We start from the raw sequence: 27,385 nt of genomic DNA, 5'->3' as shown, positions 1-27,385 counted from the left end.
TATAATGGCAGAAGTCCCTGATACCCCTGTGTATAGCTAATGTACCGAGAACACAAAAACCGCCCTGGAGGCAGAACACAAAGAATAAAAAGCAGAAATGATACATCATTATGGTGTCTATTGGGCCCATGTACATTAGATTAGCCAAAAAGCCAAGTGGTTAATGTGAGAGTTTTACAGTATCGTCTTTGCCAGATCTCAGAAGACTATAGGGACAACGTAGTCTGCATAACATGCAGATCAGCAAGTAGAAAAGTAACAGACGGGGTCAGGACAGGCTCTCATGGTGTCTAAGGGAGTTGTTTCAGAACGAGCACCCCATCTTGGGTCGATGAAGTTCAGCATTATAGCGGTTTGATGCACCATCAGTCATTTAAGGGAAGCACCAGGAGTCCACAGCATAAGGCCCCATGCACACGACCGTGCCCGCAATCACGGCCCGCGATTGCGGGCACGGCCGGCCGCTGACTGACAGCCGCATTTTCGGGCCGTGCTCCCATACAAAGTATGGGAGCACGGCCCGCAAAATGCGAAAGAACGGACATGTTCCATAATTCCCGGAACATTTTCACGGCACTGACACCCTTCCGTAGTGCTACGGAAACGTGTCAGTGTTCAATGAAAGTGAATGGCTCCGTTTTTTGCTGTTGTGTGCATGGGGCCTTACTGTGTCTACACCCTTGTCGTGGAGCCAGCACCCCATGGATACTCCAAAATTGACCATAGATTGTCAAATGCAGTACAACTAAGTATTCTTATATCAGCATAGAGCTGCATTGCTTGTCTATAAGGTCTGGTGCCTTTTCCTCAATGGGCTGCAGTTAGTAGACCCCATATTTTAAATAGACTCTATGGCCCAGATTTACTAAAACTGGTATTTCATACGCCAGTCTTAAACTGAAGTCCGCTGGAGTAAGATGCGTCAAATTTATTACGAATTATTTTTAAATTTGTCACATCCTGGGCCGTCCTTGTGCCACAAACGAAAAATTTACGCCGGCTGGCGTAGATTTATTCTGTAAATTATAGTAAATCTGTTGGCCCATGGATAGCCCCACCCCTCCTGCCAAGCCCCACCCCTCCTGCCAAGCTCCACCCAGTTTTTAAGTGGCAAGGGCGGCAGAAAAAGAAAAAAGTCACACATTTTTGCATAAAACAGGTGTTCACCAAAATCGGAGATTTTTTTCCTGCCAGTAAACTGGCAAAAATGGCATAATAAATCTCCCTAGGTATGCATTGCTTAAAGGTTTCTTTTCGCAGAGTCAGCGCCACTCTTGTCCACTATTTTTGAAAAAATACTCTTTTTTTTCTAATCTTGGACAACCCTTTTAATTAAATGTGCATTTAGTTGTACAATTTCACTACATTTTAGACAAAAGCCTCAAAATTTCCCTAATTCTCTAGGTGGCATTGGAGAGGCAGTGGCCGCAGCCGTTGTTGGGGAGCCTGGCATTACAGTGAAGTCACTGGCTGTAACTGGAGTCCCCCGAAGTGGTAAACCAGCCGAGCTGCTCAAACTATTCGGCATTGATAAAGACGCCATCGTGGAGGCCGTGAAGAAAGCTGTTTGTTAAGTCTACATCTGAGAATGGAACTTACCAGCCTCACCTCACGATCATATACAATATAGTCTCCCACGTAATTGCAATGTTATAATAAAGCTTTGGAAAAGTGTAACGGCTCCTAGTACATGACAGAACACGTAGTAAAATCCCGCAGTTTTTGCTTTACTTTTTTTATCGTCTTCCAAGTGTCATTTTATACAATAATAAATGTAACTCAATAAAAACAATAAAACATGTTTTACTCTAATAAAAATGTACAACCAATGTCACATGGAGCGCCACAACAGTTGTTGTCTGAGCTTGTGGACCCCGTCTTCTAACATTTCCAAGGGTTATCACTGTCCGCAATTACAGATCCGACGGCTGCGGATACACATCCGTAGCCGTCCGCAATGGCGGAAGCGCCCATAGACTTCTATATAAGAATAGGACATGTTCTTTATTTTGGGGAACATTTCTACGGCCTGGACACACATGCGTAAATATACGGAAAGGTGTCCGCGGCCAAGAGAAATGAATGGGTTCACAATTTCATCCGTAATTGAAATATGAAAATTACGGTCCTGCATGAGGCTTTAAGTGTACCTCCACTTGACATCGCTCCTGCAAGCTGGGCGGTACAGATGCTGGCAATTGAAAGGTTATTAAAAGTTAAAAATTAAGCGATGTTCGCACTTTTGTGGAAGGCTCGGCTCAGAGCTTCTGTTGCAGATTCCGTCATTTTTGACAGGAAAACACTGCATGCTACAGTATTTTACCATGAAAAAGACGGACACTTGGACAGACCCCATTCTAAGTCAATTGGATCCGTCATGCGCTGGTGGTATCCATCATACGACATTCAGCAATGTTGTGGTTTCAGTTATGAATGGAAGCTACAACGCAAGTGTGAACATACACTTACAAACAGATAAAGAATTGGGTGCAATCAATATTGACAGTATACAGTACAAATATCAAGTTATCAGCATCAGTAATTTAGTTATGGGTTATGGTAACAAGAGTCTCACAGTCATCTGTTCTCATTTTCAATGGTTCACATCTGCGTTCTGTGTTTCCTTGTTCTGATTCGTCATAGAAGCGGAACAACAATATTACCAGAAGCCCCGGATCCATTGCTTGATGCACACAAGGGCGTCTAACGGAACACGTTGACTTCAATAGTCGACTACGCAATTGATTCCATCAAAACAACGGAAATCTTACAAAACGGTGACAAACGGAAACCATTAGCAACGGAAGCGTTATCATTTAAATCAATGGTAATGCTAACAGAAAGCTATGGTTTCCGTTTGTGGGTTCCGCTGACAGAAAGGTCTGATGGAACCCACAAACAGAACTCTGACGCAGATGCGAACAAAGCCTTAGCCTTTCCCAAATTACATTATGGTAATAAAGAGACAACTCAGGTTTTACACTATGATCCGTATCATCCAATATGTTCCATTACTCCATTTCTAGGTAATTTTCACTCAACTGCCAACAAACACTGCAATTACATTTGTTACCACTAGATGGCATCATAACGAGCTTTAAACTGCATTGACAGGAATGATTTAAAACTGTATTATATGTATATTTTATATCGGGATGAACTGTATTATAAACAATTAGAGAATATTTTCCTTTCTGTCAATTAAATTAGTTAAGCTATCAATTAAATGTAACACTGGAGGTACGGCAGCTGACTGGGGTGAAAAGATGTCCCAGATCCGAATGTGGTTGTATTGTGGTCTAGTGTTTTTCAGCAATTCTTGATAAAAAATACAGCGTTTTATAAATATTCCCATTGAACCCTTAGTTGGGGGAAGGGGTAGGTGTGGCGAGAAGTGGCAGGAATACAGTGTCAAAAAAAGGGGTAATGTCTGGGCAGGGACTTGAAACCTCAGTCAACTTGTCTCATGTTGAGAAAAAGGGGTACTCTGGTTTAGAAAAGCGATCTTTAAATACCCTATTAAGGTATTCTGAAAAAATTAGAGGTGGATTCCTCCATTCAGGATCCTCATTTATTACCAGTAGCAGATAGCAGCTTTAAAGAGTATACCTCCCTAGAGGACCTGGCACGTCCATGGATTTCATGGGGAGTCCATTAATTTTTATGGGCACTATGTAATGCTTTATTTCTCCTGTGGTGGTGCTGCTGAGGAATTGAACACTTGCTTCCATGTTCCCTTTAATCAGATTACAGCTGATTGCTAGGGACCCAAGCAACGGGCCATTATGTGGTCAGTTTATCTTCAGGGGGTCCTACTAAGAAGCAGGGATTGTCCATAGCATACAACCCCTTTAAAGACTTCCAGATATAAATTGTATTTCCTTTCCACAAAAATGTCAATATTTCCTATGAATGGAAACGTGAAAAAATAATGCAGAATGATCTAAACACTGCGTTTTCTTACATTGTGAATTAATAAAAACATTGTCAGAAAAATACAGTATCCATATAAAAAACAACACAGTACCCATGTGATACAAGACACACCCATATAATAGATAATACAGTACCCATAGAATATATAATGCAGTACCCATATAATAGATAATGCGGCACCCATATATAGCCATATAATAGATAATGCAGCACCCATATATATCCATATAATAGATAATGCATCACCCATATATAGCCATATAATAGATAATGCAGCACCCATATATATCCATATAATAGATAATGCAGTACCCATATATAGCCATATAATAGATAATGCAGCACCCATATATAGCCATATAATAGATAATGCAGTACCCATATATAGCCATATAATAGATCATGAGGTACCCATATATAGCCATATAATAGATAATGAGGTACCCATATATATCCATATAATAGATAATGCAGCACCCATATATAGCCATATAATAGATAATGCAGCACCCATATATATCCATATAATAGATAATGCAGTACCCATATATAGCCATATAATAGATCATGAGGTACCCATATATAGCCATATAATAGATAATGCAGCACCCATATATAGCCATATAATAGATAATGCAGCACCCGTATATAGCCATATAATAGATAATGCAGCACCCGTATATAGCCATATAATAGATAATGCAGTACCCATATATAGCCATATAATAGATAATGCAGCACCCATATATAGCTATATAATAGATAATGCAGCACCCATATATAGCCATATAATAGATAATGCAGTACCCATATATAGCCATATAATAGATAATGCAGCACCCATATATAGCCATATAATAGATAATGAGGTACCCATATATAGCCATATAATAGATAATGCAGCACCCATATATAGCCATATAATAGATAATGCAGTACCCATATATAGCCATATAATAGATAATGCAGCACCCATATATAGCTATATAATAGATAATGCAGCACCCATATATAGCCATATAATAGATAATGCAGTACCCGTATATAGCCATATAATAGATAATGCAGCACCCGTATATAGCCATATAATAGATAATGCAGTACCCATATATAGCCATATAATAGATAATGCAGCACCCATATACAGTGAAGGAAATAAGTATTTGATCCCTTGCTGATTTTGTTAGTTTGCCCACTGTCAGTCATGAACAGTCTAGAATTTTTAGGCTAGGTTAATTTTACCAGTGAGAGATAGATTATATATATAAAAAAAAAAACAAAACTGAAAATCACAGTCAAAATGATATATATTTATTTGCATTGTGCACAGAGAAGTAAGTATTTGATCCCCTACCAACCATTAAGAGTTCAGCCTCCTCCAGACCAGTTACACGCTCCAAATCAACTTGGTGCCTGCATTAAAGACAGCTCTTACATGGTCACCTGTATAAAAGACTCCTGTCCACAGACTCAATTAATCAGTCTGACTCTAACCTCTACAACATGGGCAAGACCAAAGAGCTTTCTAAGGATGTCAGGGACAAGATCATAGACCTGCACAAGGCTGGAATGGGCTACAAAACCATAAGTAAGACGCTGGGTGAGAAGGAGACAACTGTTGGTGCAATAGTAAGAAAATGGAAGACATACAAAATGACTGTCAATCGACATCGATCTGGGGCTCCATGCAAAATCTCACCTCGTGGGGTATCCTTGATCCTGAGGAAGGTGAGAGCTCAGCCGAAAACTACACGGGGGGAACTTGTTAATGATCTCAAGGCAGCTGGGACCACAGTCACCAAGAAAACCATTGGTAACACATTACGCCGTAATGGATTAAAATCCTGCAGTGCCCGCAAGGTCCCCCTGCTCAAGAAGGCACATGTACAGGCCCATCTGAAGTTTGCAAATTAACATCTGGATGATTCTGAGAGTGATTGGGAGAAGGTGCTGTGGTCAGATGAGACTAAAATTGAGCTCTTTGGCATTAACTCAACTCGCCATGTTTGGAGGAAGAGAAATGCTGCCTATGACCCAAAGAACACCGTCCCCACTGTCAAGCATGGAGGTGGAAACATTATGTTTTGGGGGTGTTTCTCTGCTAAGGGCACAGGACTACTTCACCGCATCAATGGGAGAATGGATGGAGCCATGTACCGTCAAATCCTGAGTGACAACCTCTTTCCCTCCACCAGGACATTAACAATGGCTCGTGGCTGGGTCTTCCAGCACAACAATGATCCAAAACATACAGCCAAGGCAACAAAGGAGTGGCTCAAAAAGAAGCACATTAAGGTCATGGAGTGGCCTAGCCAGTCTCCAGACCTTAATCCCATTGAAAACTTATGGAGGGAGCTGAAGATCCGAGTTGCCAAGCGACAGCCTCGAAATCTTAATGATTTACAGATGATCTGCAAAGAGGAGTGGGCCAAAATTCCATCTAACATGTGTGCAAACCTCATCATCAACTACAAAAAATGTCTGACTGCTGTGCTTGCCAACAAGGGTTTTGCCACCAAGTATTAATTCTTGTTTGCCAAAGGGATCAAATACTTATTTCTCTGTGCACAATGCAAATAAATATATATAATTGTGACAATGTGATTTTCTGTTTTTTTTTATTTTTTATATAATCTATCTCTCACTGGTAAAATTAACCTAGCCTAAAAATTCTAGACTGTCCATGTCTTTGACAGTGGGCAAACTTACAAAATCAGCAAGGGATCAAATACTTATTTCCTTCACTGTATAGCCATATAATAGATAATGAGGTACCCATGTATAGCCTTATAACAGATAATGCAGCACCCATATATAGCTATATAATAGATCATGAGGTACCCATATATAGCCATATAATAGATAATGAGGTACCCATATAATAAACTAGCTGTTATACCCGGCGTTGCTCGGAAGGTTGACTTACGGTATAGATAGAGTAAAAGCTCACTATTTAAAGAGGCTCTGTCACCAGATTTTCAAACCCCTATCTCGTATTGCAGCAGATCGGCGCTGCAATGTAGATTACAGTAACGTTTTTATTTTTAAAAAACTAGCATTTTTGGCCAAGTTATGACCATTTTTGTAGTTATGCAAATGAGGCTTGCAAAAGTCCAAGCGGGTGTGTTTAAAAGTAAAAGTCCAAGTGGGCGTGTATTATGTGCGTACATCGGGGCGTTTTTAATACTTTTACTAGCTGGGCGTTCTGACGAGAAGTATCATCCACTTCTCTTCAGAACGCCCAGCTTCTGGCAGTGCAGACACAGCGTGTTCTCGAGAGATCACGCTGTGACGTCACTCACAGGTCCTGCATCGTGTCGGACGAGCGAGGACACATCGGCACCAGAGGCTACAGTTGATTCTGCAGCAGCATCAGCGTTTGCAGGTAAGTAGCTACATGGACTTACCTGCTAACGCCGATGCTGCTGCAGAATCAACTGAAGCCTCTGGTGCCGGTGTCCTCGCTCGTCTGACACGATGCAGGACCTGTGAGTGACGTCACAGCGTGATCTCTCGAGAACACGCTGTGTCTGCACTGCCAGAAGCTGGGCGTTCTGAAGAGAAGTGGATGATACTTCTCGTCAGAGCGCCCAGCTAGTAAAAGTATTAAAAACGCCCCGATGTACGCACATAATACACGCCCACTTGGACTTTTACTTTTAAACACACCCACTTGGACTTTTGCAAGCCTCATTTGCATAACTACAAAAATGGTCATAACTTGGCCAAAAATGCTCATTTTTTTAAAATAAAAACGTTACTGTAATCTACATTGCAGCGCCGATCTGCTGCAATAGCAGATAGGGGTTGCAAAATCTGGTGACAGAGCCTCTTTAAATACCTCTCAGTATGAATTTAATTGCTAGAGAGTGTAAATAATGTTATTGGAAGCATAAAATAAATGAAATTAAGCAATATATTCATTACAGATTTATATAGTGTTGATTTAGGACTGCATGTTTCTATTCCAACGCTTTCTTGTAAACAATGTTTTTTGATCCGGTGCCAAGATTCTTTCCAGTGCCGACTCTGGAGCAAGCAACATATAGTTGCCCATGGGAAAAAAAGGGACTTTGAAGGTGAATTCCTGCCACTTAATCAAAAATCACAAAAGGAGGCAAACTTTGTTCAATGTCCAATCAAAAATAGCTATTCCCTGATTTTAAACCAATGAAAAATCGGACTTCAAACAAACAAACTTCCGAAAATATATATAAGATAATGAGATACCCATATAATAGATAATATGGTACCCATAATCCATATATTAGATGGCAGAACCAGTATAAAAGACATAGTGCCCATATATTAGATGGCAGAACCAGTATAGAGAGACGGCAGTACCCATATATTAGATGGCAGAACCAGTATAGAGAGACGGCAGTACCCATATATTAGATGGCAGAACCAGTATAGAGAGACGGCAGTACCCATATAATAGACAGCAAAGTATTAATTTATTATTTATTTTTTATTAGCGGCAGCGTATTCTGCGGTGATGACACAGATTGTGATCACTGACTCCAGTCCATGTCTGTACTGGGTTTACAATTTCCCAATTCAATACAGCTGCGTTGTTGCCAGCCAGATTTTTTTATTAGTTTTTTCAGGACAACCGTTTTTTTACAGACACTTTGGAAAAACCACAATGAATCATAAAGATTATAAGTACATTTATGTCTGGAGCTTAGAATAGTGTTATGAACTCATTAGCAGCATGTTCTGTGACTTCTAAAACAATGATAAAGACAATCCCAAAAATTGGCACAAGCGCCTCCAACTTCAAAACAATCACGGACTCAGATTTTGTTTTTTACAGGCACTGGAAAAAAGTCCCTTATTTTTATGGACTGTCCAGGAATTTACGGATGGTTGGCAAACCTGATATATAAACCCAGTTCCCCTGAACTAAACTTATACCACCATAAGGTTATATTGTGATCGATGTCCATTAGAACCACGGGGGAGGGACCGGATATTGCAGCTGTAATATGGACTATAAGATGGGGCAGTATTATGGTCCTGTTAACCGGCCTAACTTATACACACACGAGGGACATTTTTCCACGTAGTCCGATGAGTCATCTGTTTTTTACCAGGAGAGCCAAAACCTGCAGCCAGTCCATCCATATTCTTCTCCATAACAGATTTATAGGTCAGAACTGGGTAATAACAACGTCTTATAACATAATGGTGACAAATTCAGTGTCCTGTGATTGGCAGACAGTCTCTTCACATCGATAGTTTTTCCTGAGGTCACATGGTAAGACGTATGGACCATATTATACTTTTATAACGGTTTGACTGCTATTCCTTTTTCTTAAAGCCTGGAAAATGTAACAGAAATGACAGATCAATCCAGATGTAACAGTACAAAGTACATTTAACTGTTCTACTTTAAAATCATTCCTGAACTGCTCTGTGCTGCTTTTAAAATGCATATTGAGTGTTTGTTATACTTAGAGGAGCACCACACCGACAAAGCTTATACACACAACTGTAAATATGTAGATCAATGTTTTTGGGGTTCTCATAACTGGAGATATGTGAGATAAAGCACTGATCTTGGTTGCAGACTAAGGCTGGGCGATTATGACCTAAATCAAAATCACGATTAATTGAAGATGTAACCTCGATTACGATTAATAAAACATTAGTTAGGCCACACCCCTTTTGCATGCTACGCCATTTAATTACTATTTATCCCCCGAGCCTGCTATATACTACTGTATATAATATACCTCCTGACACTGCTCCCCACGCAGTATAATGCTCCCATAGCTGCCCCCACACAGTATAATGCCCCATAGCTGCCCCCACACAGTATAATGCCCCATAGCTGCCCCCACACAGTATAATGCCCCATAGCTGCCCCCACACAGTATAATGCCCCATAGCTGCCCCCACACAGTATAAAGCCCCATAGCTGCCCCCACACAGTATAATGCCCCATAGCTGCCCCCACACAGTATAATGCCCCATAGCTGCCCCAACACAGTATAATGCCCCATAGCTTCCCCCACACAGTATGCCACCCACTATAGCTGCCCTCCACACAGTATAATGCCACCATAGCTGCCCCCACGTAGTATAATGCCCACTATAGCTGCCCTCCACACAGTATAATGCCCCTATAGCTGCCCTCCACACGGTATAATGCCCCCATAACTGCCCTCCACACAGCATTATGCCCCCCATAACTGCCCTCCACACAGTATAATGCCCCAATGGCTGTCCTCCACACAGAACAATGCCCCCATAGCTGCCTCAACACAGTATAATGCCCCTATAACCGCACGCCACACAGTATAATGCCCCTATAGTTTCCCCTCCACACAGTATAATGCCCCCTATAGTTTCCCTCCACAATATAATGCCCCCCCATAGATGGCCCCATACATCATAATACCCCTATAACTTTCTCCATAGCTCCACACAGTATAAATTCCCCTATAGCTGCCCCCACACTGTATAATGCCCCACAGCTGCCCCCACAAAGTATAATGCCCATGTAGCTTGCCCCACACAGCCCCAATAGTGCCTAATAAAATACATACTCACCTTACCCCCGTTCCAACGACGAGAGGAGGAGATCCCTCTGCTCCTCCGGTCTGTGTGGCACAGCGCTGACAGGCACGATAACATCACTGCCTTGCGCCTGTCTGCGCCGAGCTCTAAGCGTCCGGCCATTCATAGTGAATGGTAGAGCAGGGACCTTACGGCTCCCTGCTCTACAGTTGGATTCAACTGTATCTTTGTCCTGAGGATGCAGATACAGTCGAAACTGGGAAAGAAAAACTGAAAAAAAAGGCTTTTCAGGTCATTGCGTCTAATTTCGTTTTTGGTTTTTGTTTTGAATAATTGCCCAGCCCTAGGGCAGGCATATTCCTGGACACATCAATAACCTCATGGAAGAATCTTAAGGGGGTTTTACACTGGGCGATTATCGTGCATAATTGCCCTGTGTAAAAAGGGCAGCGATCAGCAGATGAACGAGCAAACGCTTGATCATCTGCTGGTCGCATCGTTTTAAAAAAGTATAATATTATCGTTGTCGGCAGCACATCTCCCTGCGTAAACGGAGACGTGCTGCCGACATGATAATAATGTATGGGGACGAGCGATCGGAGTAACGACCGCTCATCCCCATCCATAGCTCCGTGCGACGGCAAACGAGCACTGATCAACGATGTCTCATTGATCGGCGCTCGCTGCATCGGCCTTTACATTCAGCCTCTCCCCGGCCTGAATTAGCTGACAATAGGGAATAATAGATTGTAATCAGATTTACAAATTTACAGCTGATAATAGCAGCTCTTTGCATAAGCTTTATTCTAATAGGCTAGTTGCTGAAAACCTGGATAAATATTAATATAATTACCTAATGTGATTCTTCCCACTAAAGGCAGAAATTGTTCCATAACAGTCCGGATTCTGTAAACTTAAGTGAAAAGAAACGGAATAAAGCGATTAAACACATTGAGAGGAAGTATAATCGAGCGGTTACCGATCACATCTAAGTTCATAACTTAGATGTGATTGATAACACGTGGATCCTGCGTATCAGAGATACAGAGGAGCCGCTGACACCGAACCCGTCAGCGCTGCTGACATGACTGATTCAGGCCTCAGCGCTAGATACAGTTGCTCTGTATACAGGATACAAAGCAGCTGTAGCTTATAAATTAAAAATTATTTTTAATAAAATGTATTTGGAAAGTTGCACCAAACACACTGATAAGACATTTTTATTAAAAACAAAATATAAATAAAAAAAGTTTTCAATGGTGTACATAGCCTTTAATGTTAGAAGTGAATGGAAATGACCTTGGAAAGTTCTTTATGGGATAATGGACCCTCTACTGTCAATTCTAAGAATCTTTCATATAAAAAAGAGGTTTTGCAGCACCTGAAGTATGTGGGGAATACAGACTTCATCTGATGAAGAACCTCTTTTTTTAAAATAAAGAGAGTGATCACTATATGTCAGTCAGTCAGTGGTTGATACAGCAGAAGGAACTTCCTACAAAGCGATAAGTTAGTCTTCGTTCACATCTGCCCCGTTCTGATGTTCCGTCGGAGCTTCCCGTCAGAACAGTTCCCTGTCTGGAACAAACGTAAACCATAGGTTTCCGTTTCCATCCCCATTCATTTCAATGGTGACGGATCCGGTGCCAATGGTTTCCGATTATCTCAGTTGTGCAAAGGTTCAGTCGTTTTGACAGAATCAATACCGTAGTCGATTGCGCTATTCATTCTGTCAAAATGGCGGAACCCTTGCACAACTGAGACAAACGGAAACCATTGGCACCGGATCTGTCACCATTGAAATCAATGGTGATGGAAAAGGAAACCTATGGTTTACGTTTGTTTCAGACAGGGTCCTGTTCTGACGGAAAGCTCAGACGGAACGTCAGAATACAGCAGAAGTGAACGAAGCCGTACAGACTGCTACAGCAGGAAAAGATAAGCAGCACCTATGTGTTGCCGCTCATCTCCTGTATAATTGTCAGGTTCTGACATGAGAAGCTGATGTGTAAATCAATATTATGTACAGATATCTTTCTTTACCCAATCCAAAATAAATTCCAATGGTTTCCAGCGTTGCAAATGAAATTAAACCAATGCCGGCAGAAACTGTCCAGTCTGAAATATAGAAATCGAGAAATATATTGGAAAATGTTATACAAAGTTATATTTTTTACCTTGCGGGGCTTGGAAATCGTTATATAATTTGCAGAATTTATTGCACTGCTGGGATACGTGATACGGGTCTCCTAAATGGATGTGAGCATCTTGTCATCACCTCCTCTATGTACCATACATGCCGAATATATTCATGATACATGATGTGATACATGCCGAATATATTCATGATACATGATGTGATACATGCCGAATATATTCATGATACTTGATGTGATACATGCCGAATATATTCATGATACATGATGTGATACATGCCGAATATATTCATGATACATGATGTGATACATGCCGAATATATTCATGATACATGATGTGATACATGCCGAATATATTCATGATACTTGATGTGATACATGCCGAATATATTCATGATACATGATGTGATACATGCCGAATATATTCATGATACATGATGTGATACATGCCGAATATATTCATGATACATGATGTGATACATGCCGAATATATTCATGATACATGATGTGATACATGCCGAATATATTCATGATACATGATGTGATACATGCCGAATATATTCATGATACATAGTGTGATACATGCCGAATATATTCATGATACATGATGTGATACATGCCGAATATATTCATGATACATGATGTGATACATGCCGAATATATTCATGATACATGATGTGATACATGCCGAATATATTCATGATACATAGTGTGATACATGCCGAATATATTCATGATACATGATGTGATACATGCCGAATATATTCATGATACATGATGTGATACATGCCGAATAGTTCCTTAATCTTTTATTGCAGCATGAGGGTCCCATAGTCTGTACTTTTAAACTACTGATATCTTTGCTGACATCCTTTCTTCTGAGGAGAATCCGTGTAATATAAAATTGTATGAAACATATTCTATTTGAACTATAGTAGGCGTAGACAGCTCAGAATTTATCAATATATGTGATAATATCCCCTCCACCACTGTATATGATAAGAATATCAGGAGTACCATAGAGTTCCATGACTATATAAAAGCATGAGGCCGCAGGTCACAGAACTCCAAGGTGACTTCTAACATTCTTTATCATTTATAGTAGAAGATACATTATTTCTAATACACACCTCAGCTGCTGCAGAACCTCTTTTTGAAGAGTAAGGGTATGTTCTAACAGACTGGATACACTGTGGAATTTACGCAACGGAATACTCTTTGAAAAATCTGCATTTACAGTGGCAGCAAGGTGGAAAAAATATGCAGAGAAGTCATGCGGAAAGTGTTCTGCGGTGCGGCTTTGAAGATCTGCAGCATGTCAATTTATGCTGCGTATTCTGTGCGGAGATGCAACTTTTCTGGGCCATAGACTTCAACAGGGAGCATAAATTCTGCACTAAAATACGCAAATTGCACCTGCATAAAAAGTTTTCTATAAACAATGTTTCACACTAAATCCGCAAGTAAAAATGACTGCGGAAAATTCGCAATGATTTCCGCATCTATATGCGCTGCAAAAATGTACTATTTGCTGCAAATTTCTGTGACCGATTTATGAAATTCTGCTGCGAATTTTCCGTTGTGAAAGATCTGTTGCATATCCGGCCTGTGGCAACATAACCTTAGGCAGGGTTCCTACATAGCGTAAACACTGAGGAATTTCCGCAGCATTTACAGTAGCAGCAAAGTGAATGACATGTAGAAAATCTCATGAGCACGCTGCAGAGGAAACATGCAGAAAAGTTGTGCGGAAAGTGTTCTGCGGTGCGACTTTCAATACCGCAGCATGTCAAATTATGCTGCTGGTCCTGTGCGGAGATGCTGCATGTTTGACCCATAGACTTCAATGGGGAGCAGAAATTCCGCAACAGATTTTGTTTTATTGAGGTTTTTACAGCGTTTACACAGCGGAAATTCACAGGTGCACATATACTTTGCTATAATCAATGTGTTTGGAAAGTTGCAATACGTGCAGCAAAAACGTACTATTTAATGCGGATTTCTGTCACAGATTTACCAGCTTTTTTTTTTATAGATTCCGCTGCAGATTTTCTGTTACAGAAAATCTGCAGTGTATCCCGTGTGTAGAAACCTACCCTAAGGCCGGGTTCCCATGTAGCGTAATAGAAGCGGGATTTCCACAACAGAAGTTTGTGCAGAAATTCCGCAGCATTTACAGTAGCAGCAAAGTAAATGAGATTCAGCAAATCTCATGCCCACGCTGCGGAAAAAAAATTAAGCGAAAACGTTTATAAATTGACCTGAGGTGCGGTTTTAAATCTGCAGCATGTGAATTTATGTGGCGTTTTCGTTGCTTATCTGCCGCAAAAATCGCAACACGGAAAAAATAAAAAAGCTTATACTTACAACCAGGGCACTGTCATACCGACGCTTTCTTCTGCTCTTCTCGGCCGGCCTCCTGGGATGACGTTTTATCCCATGTGACTGCTGCAGCCAATCACAGGCTGTAGTGGGCACATTGGCTGCAACATCATGCTGGGAGGCCGGACTCCACGTCCATGGAGGGACGCATCGCCATGACTATGGCCGGTATAAGTATGAACGTTTCTTTTGTTTTTTTTTCTAGCGCTGCTTTTTGCACAGCGGTAATCCCATCTGAAAAACTAACACCACAATGTGGTGCGGGTTCTAGTTCGGATACGCTGCGTAGTTTTATGACCCGTGGGAACCCGGCCTAAGCAAAGATTCCCGACCACCATTGATTGATTGATTGATATGAAACCCCCGCACTCTTTTCATAAAGTAGGTCTGAGGCAGCTGTATTTTTATGTACTGCAGCAGCTGGGGCACAGTAATGTACAATACAGACTGCAGCTGCTGAAGAACTTCTTCTTAAAGAAAGATAGATATATCATTCAATCAGTAATTGGTACGGAGAAGGAACTTCCAAAACAATAATATGGACACACAGAGCTGTTAAGTGCCTATTGTGCGAGCAAAACGCCACGTTTTTTGCGCGCGCAAACATGCAGCGTTTTGCGCACGCAAAAGGCACTTAACAGCTCCGTGTGTCATCACCATATGCTGCGTGGCTGCATGATTTTCGCGCAGCCGCCATCATTATGACACTCTGTATGTTTGTAAACAGAAAAGCACGTGGTGCTTTTCTGTTTTCAATCATACTTTTGACTGCTGTTGCGCGAATCACGCGCGTCACACAGAAGTGCTTCCGTGTGCTGCGCGTGATTTTCACGCACCCATTGACTTCAATGGATGCGTGATGCGCGAACAACGCACAAATATCGGACGTCGTGAGTTTTACGCAGCCGACTCACGCTGTGCAAAAATCACGGACTGTCTGCATGCCCCCATAGACTAACATAGGTCCGTGCGACGCGCGTGAAAATCACACGCGTTGCGCGGACGTATTACAAGTTCGTGTAAATAAGCCCTAAATTAGTGACAGACTCCTTCTGCAGGAAGAGATACGTACACCGCAGCACTCACTACTGAATAATCATCAGTTCCGGACATCAGAATGTGATCCTTATACAAATATTATTTACAGAAGTGTCAGTGGGAAATTTCCATTGACGTGTAGTCTAAAGCCAATATTCACATTATATGTGGGGGAGGGGCGAGTTCACTACTGGTATATATTTCTGAGAAAAATGTACACTATCAGAATAGATTCTTTTACAGGAGCAATTACTGTCAGCAGAAGACAAATACCACCGGCTCATCATCCTCCATGGCAGAAGACAGGCTGGATATTGGCTCCTATGTTCTGCTGATGGTACTGCAGGTCTGCACTGAGGAATATAAAAATCCCAGCGACCCAAGTGTTTTACCTATAGATCCTTTCTGTTTGTAACGAGAACAATTACAATAAACACATTATATTTGGACACTGCAAATAAGGTGGAGTTTCCCTTTAACCGCGCTGGTTATTTGCTGTAACTACACTGCTATATATAGTATGTGTACTACATGCTGCTTATGTATTTTACCTTCATGCTTTATGACTAAATAGTTGAATGTTGGAGTATATGATATTCCATGTTGTACTTACCAGAGTAGTAGTATTCACATACCAGGACTGCTCCCAGCGCAAAACACACAATTATGAAGTGAAAAAATTCATCTATAAGTAAAAATAATATCACAATCAGACAGTTTGTATGAGAATATCTTTTACCATGTAGAATAGTCCACATAAAACAAGGGTAATATTAGTTAAATACAGTTAAAGGGGTTGTCGCACCATAACAATTTATCACCTATCTACAAGTGTTTGATCACTGGGGGTCCGACTGCTGGGACCCCAACCATTCATGAGGACAGGGGTTACGAGTCCCCCGTTTGATTGGAGTGGTGGTTACACCTGCGCGCTGTTCCTCCATTCTTTCTCTATGGGACTGCTGGAGATAGTTGAGCGTTGTACTCAGCTATGTTTGGCAGTCCTAGATAATGGAGTAGCAGAGCGCACGTGTGACCACCGCTTCGTTCAAACATGGGACTCGGGACCCTCGTTCTTGGGAATTTTATTAAAAGATAAAATTCCACTACTAGGTGGAGCTACCTGAATATAGGTTTAAACAGCTCCATTGAACTCGTTGGGAGCTGTATAAATCTGTATGCAGTGAGCTCCCCCTAGTGGCAGCTGCATTTAAACAGAATTTTCTAATTTATTCAATGTGCGAAGGGAAGCAGCAAGAGCAATTCAATGCCGAGGCCCCTCTCACCACAAACTGCCTCTATAAAAGGTACTCCACTGCAATCAGAGAATAAAAGAAAATGAGTTGAGGTCATACCATCTTTCTTTATTCCCAATCCTCTTCTATGGTTTCTTTGTTGTTTGTCAAGTTGACCTCCAGAAAACAGCAAAAGAATAAAATTAAACATTAAATAGTTTACTAAATGTGAAATGTCCTCTAAAAGATCCCACTGTACTCTGTTGTGCATGGACTATAGCAGAATAATAAAAAAACATGTAATGTGATAAAAGTTAAGCATTACATTTGACGTTAAAATAGCTCTTTCTAGACCTGTATACGTTCTTCACAACATTTATTTTATTTACCTTTCTTTTATTATCCATATTATTTTGAATCCCATTTTCTCAAAATGTTAAAACTTATAGGTTAATTATTATTTGAGACTAACTATTTACTTCTACCTGCGAGTAGAACGGTTATACACATATATTTTCTGATGTCTCAACTGTTTAATAAAGACATATTGAAACAGAAAAAAAAATAAAATAGCTCTTTCTAGAATGACTTCATTGTTGTATAATAATCAGGAGAAACCGTCACACCTTACCAAACAACACTATCTCTGATGTGCCAATTCAGGCACCAGTGTCCAGGGTAAACTGTAACCTAGCCTAATACTTCTAGCTGTTAAACATATTTTTTTAATAATTTTTGTTGATTTTTTTTAATTTTCTATGTCAATACCTGTATTAAAAAATAATCCTAAAATCTTGCTGTTTTCACTCTGGCCTCTGAGCCCCACAATAGACTAACACTTCCTGTTCTGTAGAGATCACTTCTCAGCAGTCACCTCATTATCATCACAGGCTGGATTACACTGACACGTAACACCTCTATATAGATAACCCAGGATCCCCCATTCATAATAAACTGACCCTTCCTGTTCTGTAGAGATCACTTCTCAGCAGTCATCTCACTATCAACACAGGCAGGATTACAATGAATGGTAACACCTCAATATAGATAACACAGGATCCACCATTCATAATAGACTGACCCTTTCTGCTCTGTAGAGATCACTTATCTGCAGTCATCTCATTATCATCACAAGCAGGCTAAGGGTATGTTCGCACGGCTTATTTTGTGCCATTTTTTGGGCTGTAATCAGAAGCAGAACACCTCCAAACATCTGCCTATTGATTTCAATGAAAAAAATGTTGTTCTGTTCCGACAGGGCATTTTTTTACATGCCCGTTTTGAAAAAACGGCACGTAAAAAGAAGTGCATGTCACTTCTTGAGCCTTTTTTGGAGCCGTTTTTCATTGACTCTATAGAAAAGCGGCTCCAAAAACGTCCGTAAAAACGCAGCGAAAAACGTGAGTTGCTAAAAAAAACGTCTGAAAATCAGGAGCTGTTTTCCCTTGAAACCAGTTCCATATTTTCAGACTTTTTTGCTAAGCGTGTGAACATACCCTAATACTGACAGGTAAGACCTATATCACAGGATCCACCATTGACAATAGGTGATGTACACAGGTGCTGCTGCTTTGTGTCATTATGTTGATTCCTAATCATGAAGATCCCAATATTACCAATCTCAGAAGCAGAAACGTCTTCATCTTCATTGATATTCTTCTCTTCCAGACAGGTCTCTGTCAGTATAAAACATATTACTGTAGCTTACAGACCAGACATGATGGAAAATCCAGTTTGTTTTGCATTTTAACATCTGAGGGGTACAGCAGCCGAACCCGCAGGATCCCGCTGATCACCAAAGTGGTTGCGTTCTGAATGGGGGTTGTCCAGTTAATTTTTCTAAAAATAAATTTGGTTGGTCTCTCTTAAATTAGTCAAAACTACTTGTTCTTCACAACACCCATCAGGGGCCGTTGGACATACCATATATTCAACCTGTGCAGCTGCAGAAGGGTCTAGTAGATAAGGGGCCCATTACCTCCTTAAAAGCACCTTCCATCTTATATTGAGCTGATGAAATTCGTAGAGCACAATTACTGCTGGATTGTTAGAGATACATTAGGAGGAGCATCTGTATACTGAACTGTTCAAGAGCAAGGGGCCCATATACTGTTCTTGCACAATGAACTCTATATATACTATGTGGCATACATAGAAGGGGAACCCCATAGCGGAGATCAAACTGAGTCCCCCATTATGGTGCCGTGTTTTGACATTCAGGACAGTAGGGTCTAGTGTTTATCCCCCCCCAATAGGCCATTAGACCAGCTCCCCATTCGCACTTTGCTAACAATGCAGTTCCAATGTAGAGAGGAGTCCTGTTCTCGACACTCAATAGAAAAGGGAATGGATCCAAACAGGGCTTGGCTCCTCTCTGCAAGGGCCCCATAGCAGCTGCATGAGCTGCTTCAATGATAAGTATGCATAAATAGAAAATTGGTCTTCTAGAAAGGGGGTTCTCTCAAAGAAACCAAAATATATATATCTAGTATAATATAAGGGAATTAAAAATGTGTCACAGAAAATCTGGTCTAGATAAAGGGGTGGTCTTCTCAAAGAGGTGGTCTTATGGAGAGGGTTCACTGTGTATTACAAAGTGGTGCTGGCTGAAATAAAAATGATTTGTAGAAACCACTTTAAACACTGGTATTCATTAACCAGTGGTCTATGTGATGTTTTATAAAAACCTTAAAATAGCTGTAAAGCAGTAAACTGATGAAAACTGCTGTAAACACAACAATCTGGGTGTCATTTGAAGATATAGACATACCATTTGTATCAGGTGAGACATCTTCTTCTTCTTCTTCTTCTTCTTCTTCTTCTTCTTCTTTCGTTGTGGTTATAAGTGGCCTTACAGTGGCTACAGAGGCGGCTGGTCTAGCTAAACCTAAAATGTAAAATAATTGTCAGTATCTTATATTATATTACAGTGTTCTGATGATTTCGGCGGATTCATTTTAAGGGACCAATAGATATATCGACCAAGGATTAATGAATTGCTGCTTATATGAACCATAAGGATATATACAGTACAATATTATTCAATGAGCATTCTGCTGTAAGCCTGAAAAAGAAAAGAGTATTGCCTCTCCAACCCTTTATCACATTCATACAGGTAAAGCCCCCAAGACTTCCAACTGATCCCCCCGCCGTTGTTTGTACTGAAGTGCCATCATTGACAGCATGAACACTTCTGCAGCCAAATAGAGTTTTCCCAATAATAACAGTGAAGGGATTTTTTTTTCCAAAAACAGCGCCACTTTTTGCATAGGCTGTGTCTGATATAGCAGCTCTTCCTATTTATGTCAATAGAGTGGAACGCACTGCAATAACAGACACCACCGATGGGCAAAATATATTAACCAAACATGTTCTTTAGAGCAATTTTTCTCAACTCCAGTCTCCAAATATGATTTGAGGATAACCTGTGCATTATGGAAGAAATCCTAAAAATAAGACCTGTTGGGTTCGGCCATCTTTCATCTAAAGTGTATGGCCACTTTTAGGTGCTACTAGTCACCATATAGCTGAGCTTAAATTATGCAAATACTACGATTATCTAACTCTAAAGTTTATGTTCCTCTTTAGCTCCATTTACGTTTATTGATATTTATTGTATTTCCTGTTTATTTTAAAGCTGCAACATACTCTGTAGCGCTGTACACAGATAGTAATTACTCACATCAGTTCCTGTCCCTGAGGGTGCTTCAAATATAAATTTCCTATTTCAGGCACAATTAAATTAACTGTTTTTGGAGGGTGGGAGGAAGACAGAAACTTCTTTCAAAGGTTGCCCAGATTGAACCCAGGACCCCAGTGCTGCAAGATAACAGTGCAAACCACCGAGCCACCGTACATAAACATTTAAGCAACTTTACAATCGCATTGCTCTACGTATTTTGTACTGATCATGAGGTATAGTCTGTATTAGGGCACATTCAGACGTGGCAGAATTGCTGTGGAATTCCGCTGCGGACAGTCTGTCCATTGATTTCCACACCTTTTTAGTAATCTTCGTGCAGACGTTGCGGACAACTCCGCTGCGGACCATAGGCTCTGGTGAGGAATTTGGTGTCCGCAGCATACACTGGCTGTTGCGGACTTGATGTGTACTTGTGGCGTAATTTCTCCATTGACTTCAATGGAGTTACAAAATTACGCAATGAAATCCGCAGATGTTATGTGTGTTGCGTTGCGGATTGCTTTCACGAACAGGATATTTCATCATTCTGGCTGGACCTATGTGTTTCGAGGTCTATAGCCAGACTAAGATGGAATGTTTTAAAAGAGAGCAGGATGTACTCTTCACCTGAATCCGCAACGACTAATCCGCAGCATTTTACTTCACATTTTCGGCAAAGGCGCAACGGAATCTGCAACGCGGATTATGTGCGGCATTGATGCGGACAGTGGTGGAAGAAATACGCCACGTCTGGTCATGCCCTTATACTCCAGAGCTGTATTCAAAATGATGCTGTTTTTTCCTAGAATCAGTCTCAGACACATGCCTAACAGCTTAGCTGATCATAATGCATTGCTCTCCAGAAGAGTTTGTTTCTTCTATATCAGAATACATACAGTGATTGATGTAAAACTTCAATTTACAGAAAGTAATTCCCCAGAATAAGCACTGATCAAACAGGGACTATGGCAGATTTGAGCTCAGCTGTCTGCATTCTGAACTTGCTGAAAAAATTGGCACTTTTAAAAAAATGTAGGATCTGTATAATATACGTAAAATTAATTGATGTTCAAAGGTGAAGATGCGCTTTTTTGAACAGATGAATAAACCTAACTTACCTTGAGAAAGTAAAGGTTTAAATATACGCAACATTTCTGAGAGTTTATTTTGTAATAAATGGATTGATTTGTCTCTCATTTTCGATATAAGTATCATCTTCTCATCTGCAATTGGGGGAGAAGCCATAATAGTACATATCACAACAAAATAATAATAGACTAGTGCACAGTGTCACTAACAATAAATTATTTACTTGACCCTAGCCTAATGTATACAGGGACAGCTTATGGGGGGAGCAACAAAGATAACAGCCGATCCACTATATCAAGGCCTTCACCCTTCCATGTAGAAAAGTCTCATGGGTCCTGATACCTCCATTAGACCCTGCCCCTCCCATTAGCCAAGACCCTTTTCTTACCACTTTCTTACATTAGGTGCAGTAGTGGTCTGTAGGTGGAGATAGAGGCAGGGTGGATAACAGCTCCAGTCAGCAGAATACATCAGAGTGAGTGTCCCGACTGCTGCTCCAGATAACCTGGCTACTGATTTAGGCTCTGTGTGTCTATTATTATTGCATCACTGTTATTTTGGCACTATATGGTGGCATCATGCTGTAAAGCCCCATATGCCACTGTTTCTGGGTACTGCATGGTGTTACTGTTTTGGAACTATATGGCCAACCCATTTCCCTGCACTACTCTCTATTTCCCTAATAATTTTTCCAACTTGCATCATGGTTATGAAATAAGACCATAAAAATGGTATTGTCTTATCAAGATAACCCCTGTTAAATTGAAGTCGGCCCAGTGATCGCCGCTCGATCGGGAATCAGAAACCCTGGCAATCAGACGATCAGCTGTTCACCAAGGGAAGCAGTGACTGGCCATACTTTTCCCCTGTAGTGGGAATGGCCAACCATGTAATATATGGACTGCCAGGCCAACTATGCCAGTGGCTCTCCACTCTGGCTAATAGAGAAGGGTCCCGATTAGAAACATTGTAGCTTATATTATCGAGATCAAAAATAATTGATACAAAATAATATACACACAAAATAAATACCATTCTCCTTGCAGCTGGGGAGCGCTCCATAGGCTGCCTCATCATTCATGTGTAGTAATAGGTAAAACATTGCGACTGCTTGCGGGCCTTTATCATCTACAGACTTTAGGAGAGCCAACTGCTTCCCAGGAGGGTCACTGAGTTGAACTATCTGGAATACAAACCAGTTGTGTTTTAGGGGTTGTAACATCCTTTTTTATTTTGACGAACCTACACTAAGAAATTAGGATATATATATAACTATTATTGGAAAAAGCTTCCTATATGTGCAGGACTATATCAATAATAAATTACAATATTAAAGGGACAGCCTTTACTTACTTTTCCATAGGCCGCAAACAAGCTACCGAAAAGAGCATTCTGCTGATTAACTGATGAACCCTAATATCAGGACTCTCCCATGCATAGAGGAGCGGTTATGATTATAGTGGTATATTTAGGAATTGCATGCATGTAATTACCTAATATGTAAATGTAGGTTCACCAGAGCTCAACCCACAAGCACCTTAATATATATTAATATATAATATATTTGGGAATTGCTTTTATATCTTGCAAAACTTAGGGCATGTTCAGACGTGGTGGAAATGCTGTTGAATTCCACTGCGCACAGTCCGCAGTGGAAATCTGCAGCAGCCATTTTTCATTGGTTTCCTTTTTAGGTAACTTAGTTCAGACGTTGCGGAAAATAACAGTGCGGAATTTAGGCTGCGGTGCTATGCAAAGGCTGAAATCTGCGGCAAGTCCACTGTTATATCCGCAATGTCTGAATTACCTGTCAAATATGCAAATGTTGCTGCAGATTCGTTGCGTAATTGCCACGAATTTGCAGCAACATTTGAGGCGGAACAATTCTGCCATGTCTGAACATGCCCTTATATGAAAGGTGTAAGGAGAGAAAGAGACATTATGTAAAGGAGAAGAAAAATAATGGCAACTCTACTGAAAAGCCACAACCATACAAAATAGCAAAATCTCACTGTTTTGTATATGCATTATTTTATAAAGCTTCAGATCAAAACATCTAATCAGGGCCTAGCTTTAGGGGGTGCAGAGTTAGCAGTCACACACAGGCCATGGTATCTAAGGGGGCTCCCATGTTAAATAAGAATTCACCACTATTATAAATGTCACATGGTAGATGGCGGACCTGCCACAGATCTTGCCCAGGAGCTTCGAGTTACAGCTCTGGCGCTATTTCCATATAAAATGTAAAATGTTCTACTGTAATTTATCAACCAATAAACATTCCACCATTTTTTACAATAATGTAGCCAGTTGGGGGCGCTGTTTTATTGGGTTCATTAGAAAAACGGTCCAATACTCTTCTAGTAGTAATCAAATATCCATGCTGACTCTAGAAACCACATGCTGTATATACATAGTATGAACTCACAGTCTGAGCTTCCTTCTCAGTGTATAAGGAAAATGATGTCATCTTGCAGATGGATACATAGAGATAACAGAAGGTTGGGCTAATGGCTGCATTTGTCTTTAAATTCTCAAAATCTTTGGCGAATGCTTTCTGGAAAATATCTGAAGCAAAGCAAATTTTACTTAAAAATGATCATTACATACAGAGATTATTGCTGCAATCTGACATTCTCGACTGTAGTGAAAACACTGGCAGTAAATCCAATCTAGTGGACAAACACATTGGAATACGATTACACAAAGTGTCTTTCTTCTGCCAGTTTTGTGTTGAATCTATTAGTTGTGTGTCCAATTTACAGGAATGGCGCACAGACGTATGTGAGATTGGTGTAAGTACTGTATATTAGCCTACACTCTTCGAAAAATCGGACATAGAGACATAGAGGACATAGAGACAGAGGACATAGAGAATTGCAATAAAGCGCAGCAGTAACAAGAAAAATTAGCACATAAATCAGTGATCTGCAACCCGCGGCTCTCTGACAGTTAGGGAAGTACAACTTCCAGCATGCTCTGACAGCCTAGGCATGCTGGGAGTTGTAGTTCCTAAACAGCTGGAGAGCCGCAGGTTGTATATCAATAACATGAATGTTCCAGCAGTATGACAGGTATGTGTGAACGCTTCATATAAATAATATCTAGTATAGGTATCAGTCATTGAACTGAAATGTCACCAAATTAATAAAATGTGACATCTTAGAACACGAGAATTCAACATCTACATAGCTCAAAGCTGGCAGTTTTCCGTTTCCGTTTTGTTGACTGCAAAACAGGATCCTCAAGGCTTCCGTGTGCTTTCTGGTTTTGTTTGCGGACCCATACACTAGACTGGGTGAGACGGCTGCATAGACAGACAAGAATAGGACTTGTTCTATAATTTTGCAGAACGAACACACGGATCCACCAAAAAACAATGTGTGCATGGCCACATAGAAATGAATGGTTCAGTAGGAAATTCATTAAAAAAAATGTACAGAAAAAATTGGACAGGATTTGCTACTGATTTACGCATTTGGAGGTACATTAATGGTTACGTCCACCTTTGAACATCATTTTATAGTTTACTATATTACACAGTTGAGTAAATTTTAATTATATTACATTATTTATCTTGTACTGATCCTGGCTTACAGCCTGTGTTAGGCTGGGTTCACACGTGGCGGAATTTCACTTGAATTCCGCTGTGGACACTCCGCAGCGTTAATCCGCAGCGGAGCCGTTTCTCCATTGACTTCCACTTCTATTTAGAAGTGTTCGTTTAGACGAGGCGTAAAATTCCGCTGCGGAGCATAGGCTGCGGAGCGGAATTTGGTGTCCACAGCATGCTCTGTCTGTTGCGGACCAGTGGCGGACTGGTTGCGGACTCATGGTGGAATTTCTTCATTGACTTCAATGGAGATTCTAAATTCCACAATGAGGTCCGCAGCTGTCATGCACATGTTATGTGTGCTGCGGATGCGTCTTGCTTTTTTGACATGACATTTCTTCATTCTGGCTGGACCTATGCATTTCTAGGTCTACAGCCAGACTGAGGAAGTCAATGGGGCTCTTGTAATTACGGGAGCGTTGCTAGGCGACGTCAGTAAATAGTCACTGTCCAGGGTGCTGAAAGAGTTAAGCGATCGGCAGTAACTGTTTCTGCACCCTGGACAGTGACTACCGATCCCAATATACAGCAACCTGTCAAAAAAATAGAAGTTCATACTTACCGAGAACTCCCTGCTTCTGTCTCCAGTCCGGTTTCCCAGGATGACGTTTCAGTCTAAGTGACGGCTGCAGCCAATCACAGGCTGCAGCGGTCACATGGACTGCCGCGTCATCCAGGGAGGTCGGGCTGGATGCCAAAAGAGGGACGCGTCACCAAGACAACGGCCGGTAAGTATGAAATTTGTTTATTTTCACTAGGGAAAGTGCTGGCCCTTCTCTCTATCCTGCACTGATAGAGAGAAGGGAAGCACTTTTCCCGCAGTCCGCAGCAGCTAGTCCGCATCAATTTACTGCACATTTTGGGCAGATCCGCCGCAGAATCTGCAACGCAGATTCTGTGCGGCATTGATGCGGACAGTTGCGGAGGAAATCCGCCACGTGGGGGCATGCCCTTATACTCCAGAGATGCATCCACTATCCTGCAGGCTTCTGAGCTGAAATCTCCAAGCATTCCTTGCTGGCTCAGTATCTTCACAGACCTTGTGAGCGGCATGCCAGGAAGTATTCTCTTTACACTAGATGCTGTACATTAATCTGATGTAGGAAAAATTGACTGTCCGACTGCATTATAGAAGCTTGTAAGGGTATGTTCACATGGCCTTTTTTCGCCCATTTTTCGGGCCGTAAACGCCCGAAAAATCGTAGAAAAATCGTAAGCAGAACGCCTCCAAACATCTGCCCATTGATTTCAATGAGAAAACGGCGTTCTGTTCCAACAGAGCGTTTTTCGCTGCGTTTTTTTACACATAAAAAAACGGATGCGAAAAAGAAGTGCAGGTCACTTCTTGGGACGTTTTTGGAGCCGTTTTCCATAGACTCTATTGAAAAAAGCTCCAAAAACGGGCATAAAAAACGCCGCGAAAAACACAGCTAAAATCGCTAAAAAACGTCTGAAAATCAAGATCTGTTTTCCCTTGAAAACAGCTCCGTATTTTGAGACGCTTTTGCTCACTGCGTGTTAACATACCCTAAGAGGGTCAGTTCTTAGCCTGGGTGTGACCCATGGCCCTAACCTGGCACCCCACTCGAGGATGGCTCAGTAATGGAGTCCGACACAGCGGTTGTCAATACAAACATATCTTTAATCCACTTGGGGCAACGATCGTAATAGTTACAATATGGCACACAGCTTGGCCTTTAGCAAATGGTGTTTGGTTTCACAAATG

The 27,385-nt window shown here is 41.1% G+C and overlaps 2 protein-coding genes across 2 annotated transcripts in view; one reads left to right on the top strand and one right to left on the bottom strand.

Annotated features, from left to right (window-relative positions):
- TKT (transketolase) overlaps positions 1-1,849 on the top strand; it is a 41,606-nt gene extending 39,757 nt beyond the window's left edge. Inside the window, exon 14 of the mRNA XM_075833886.1 lies at positions 1,405-1,849. Coding sequence (XP_075690001.1) covers positions 1,405-1,574 — 170 coding nt within the window. The 3' untranslated portion in view covers positions 1,575-1,849. The remainder of the gene's footprint in view (positions 1-1,404) is intronic.
- Positions 1,850-8,453: 6,604 nt separating this feature from the next.
- TMEM40 (transmembrane protein 40) lies at positions 8,454-22,202 on the bottom strand. The gene is made up of 8 exons (XM_075832515.1): positions 22,076-22,202; positions 20,046-20,162; positions 18,892-18,951; positions 17,396-17,452; positions 16,654-16,725; positions 12,508-12,582; positions 11,318-11,377; positions 8,454-9,263 (listed from the first exon to the last, which is right to left on the bottom strand). The coding sequence occupies exons 1-8, from the start codon at positions 22,200-22,202 to the stop codon at positions 9,244-9,246; spliced, it is 588 nt and encodes a 195-aa protein (XP_075688630.1). The 3' UTR covers positions 8,454-9,243.
- Between the last annotated feature and the right edge of the window lie 5,183 nt (positions 22,203-27,385).

Source organism: Rhinoderma darwinii, chromosome 7 (assembly GCF_050947455.1).
Source record: "Rhinoderma darwinii isolate aRhiDar2 chromosome 7, aRhiDar2.hap1, whole genome shotgun sequence".
Lineage (NCBI taxonomy): Eukaryota > Metazoa > Chordata > Amphibia > Anura > Rhinodermatidae > Rhinoderma > Rhinoderma darwinii.
This window is presented reverse-complemented; position numbering and strand designations above follow the sequence as displayed.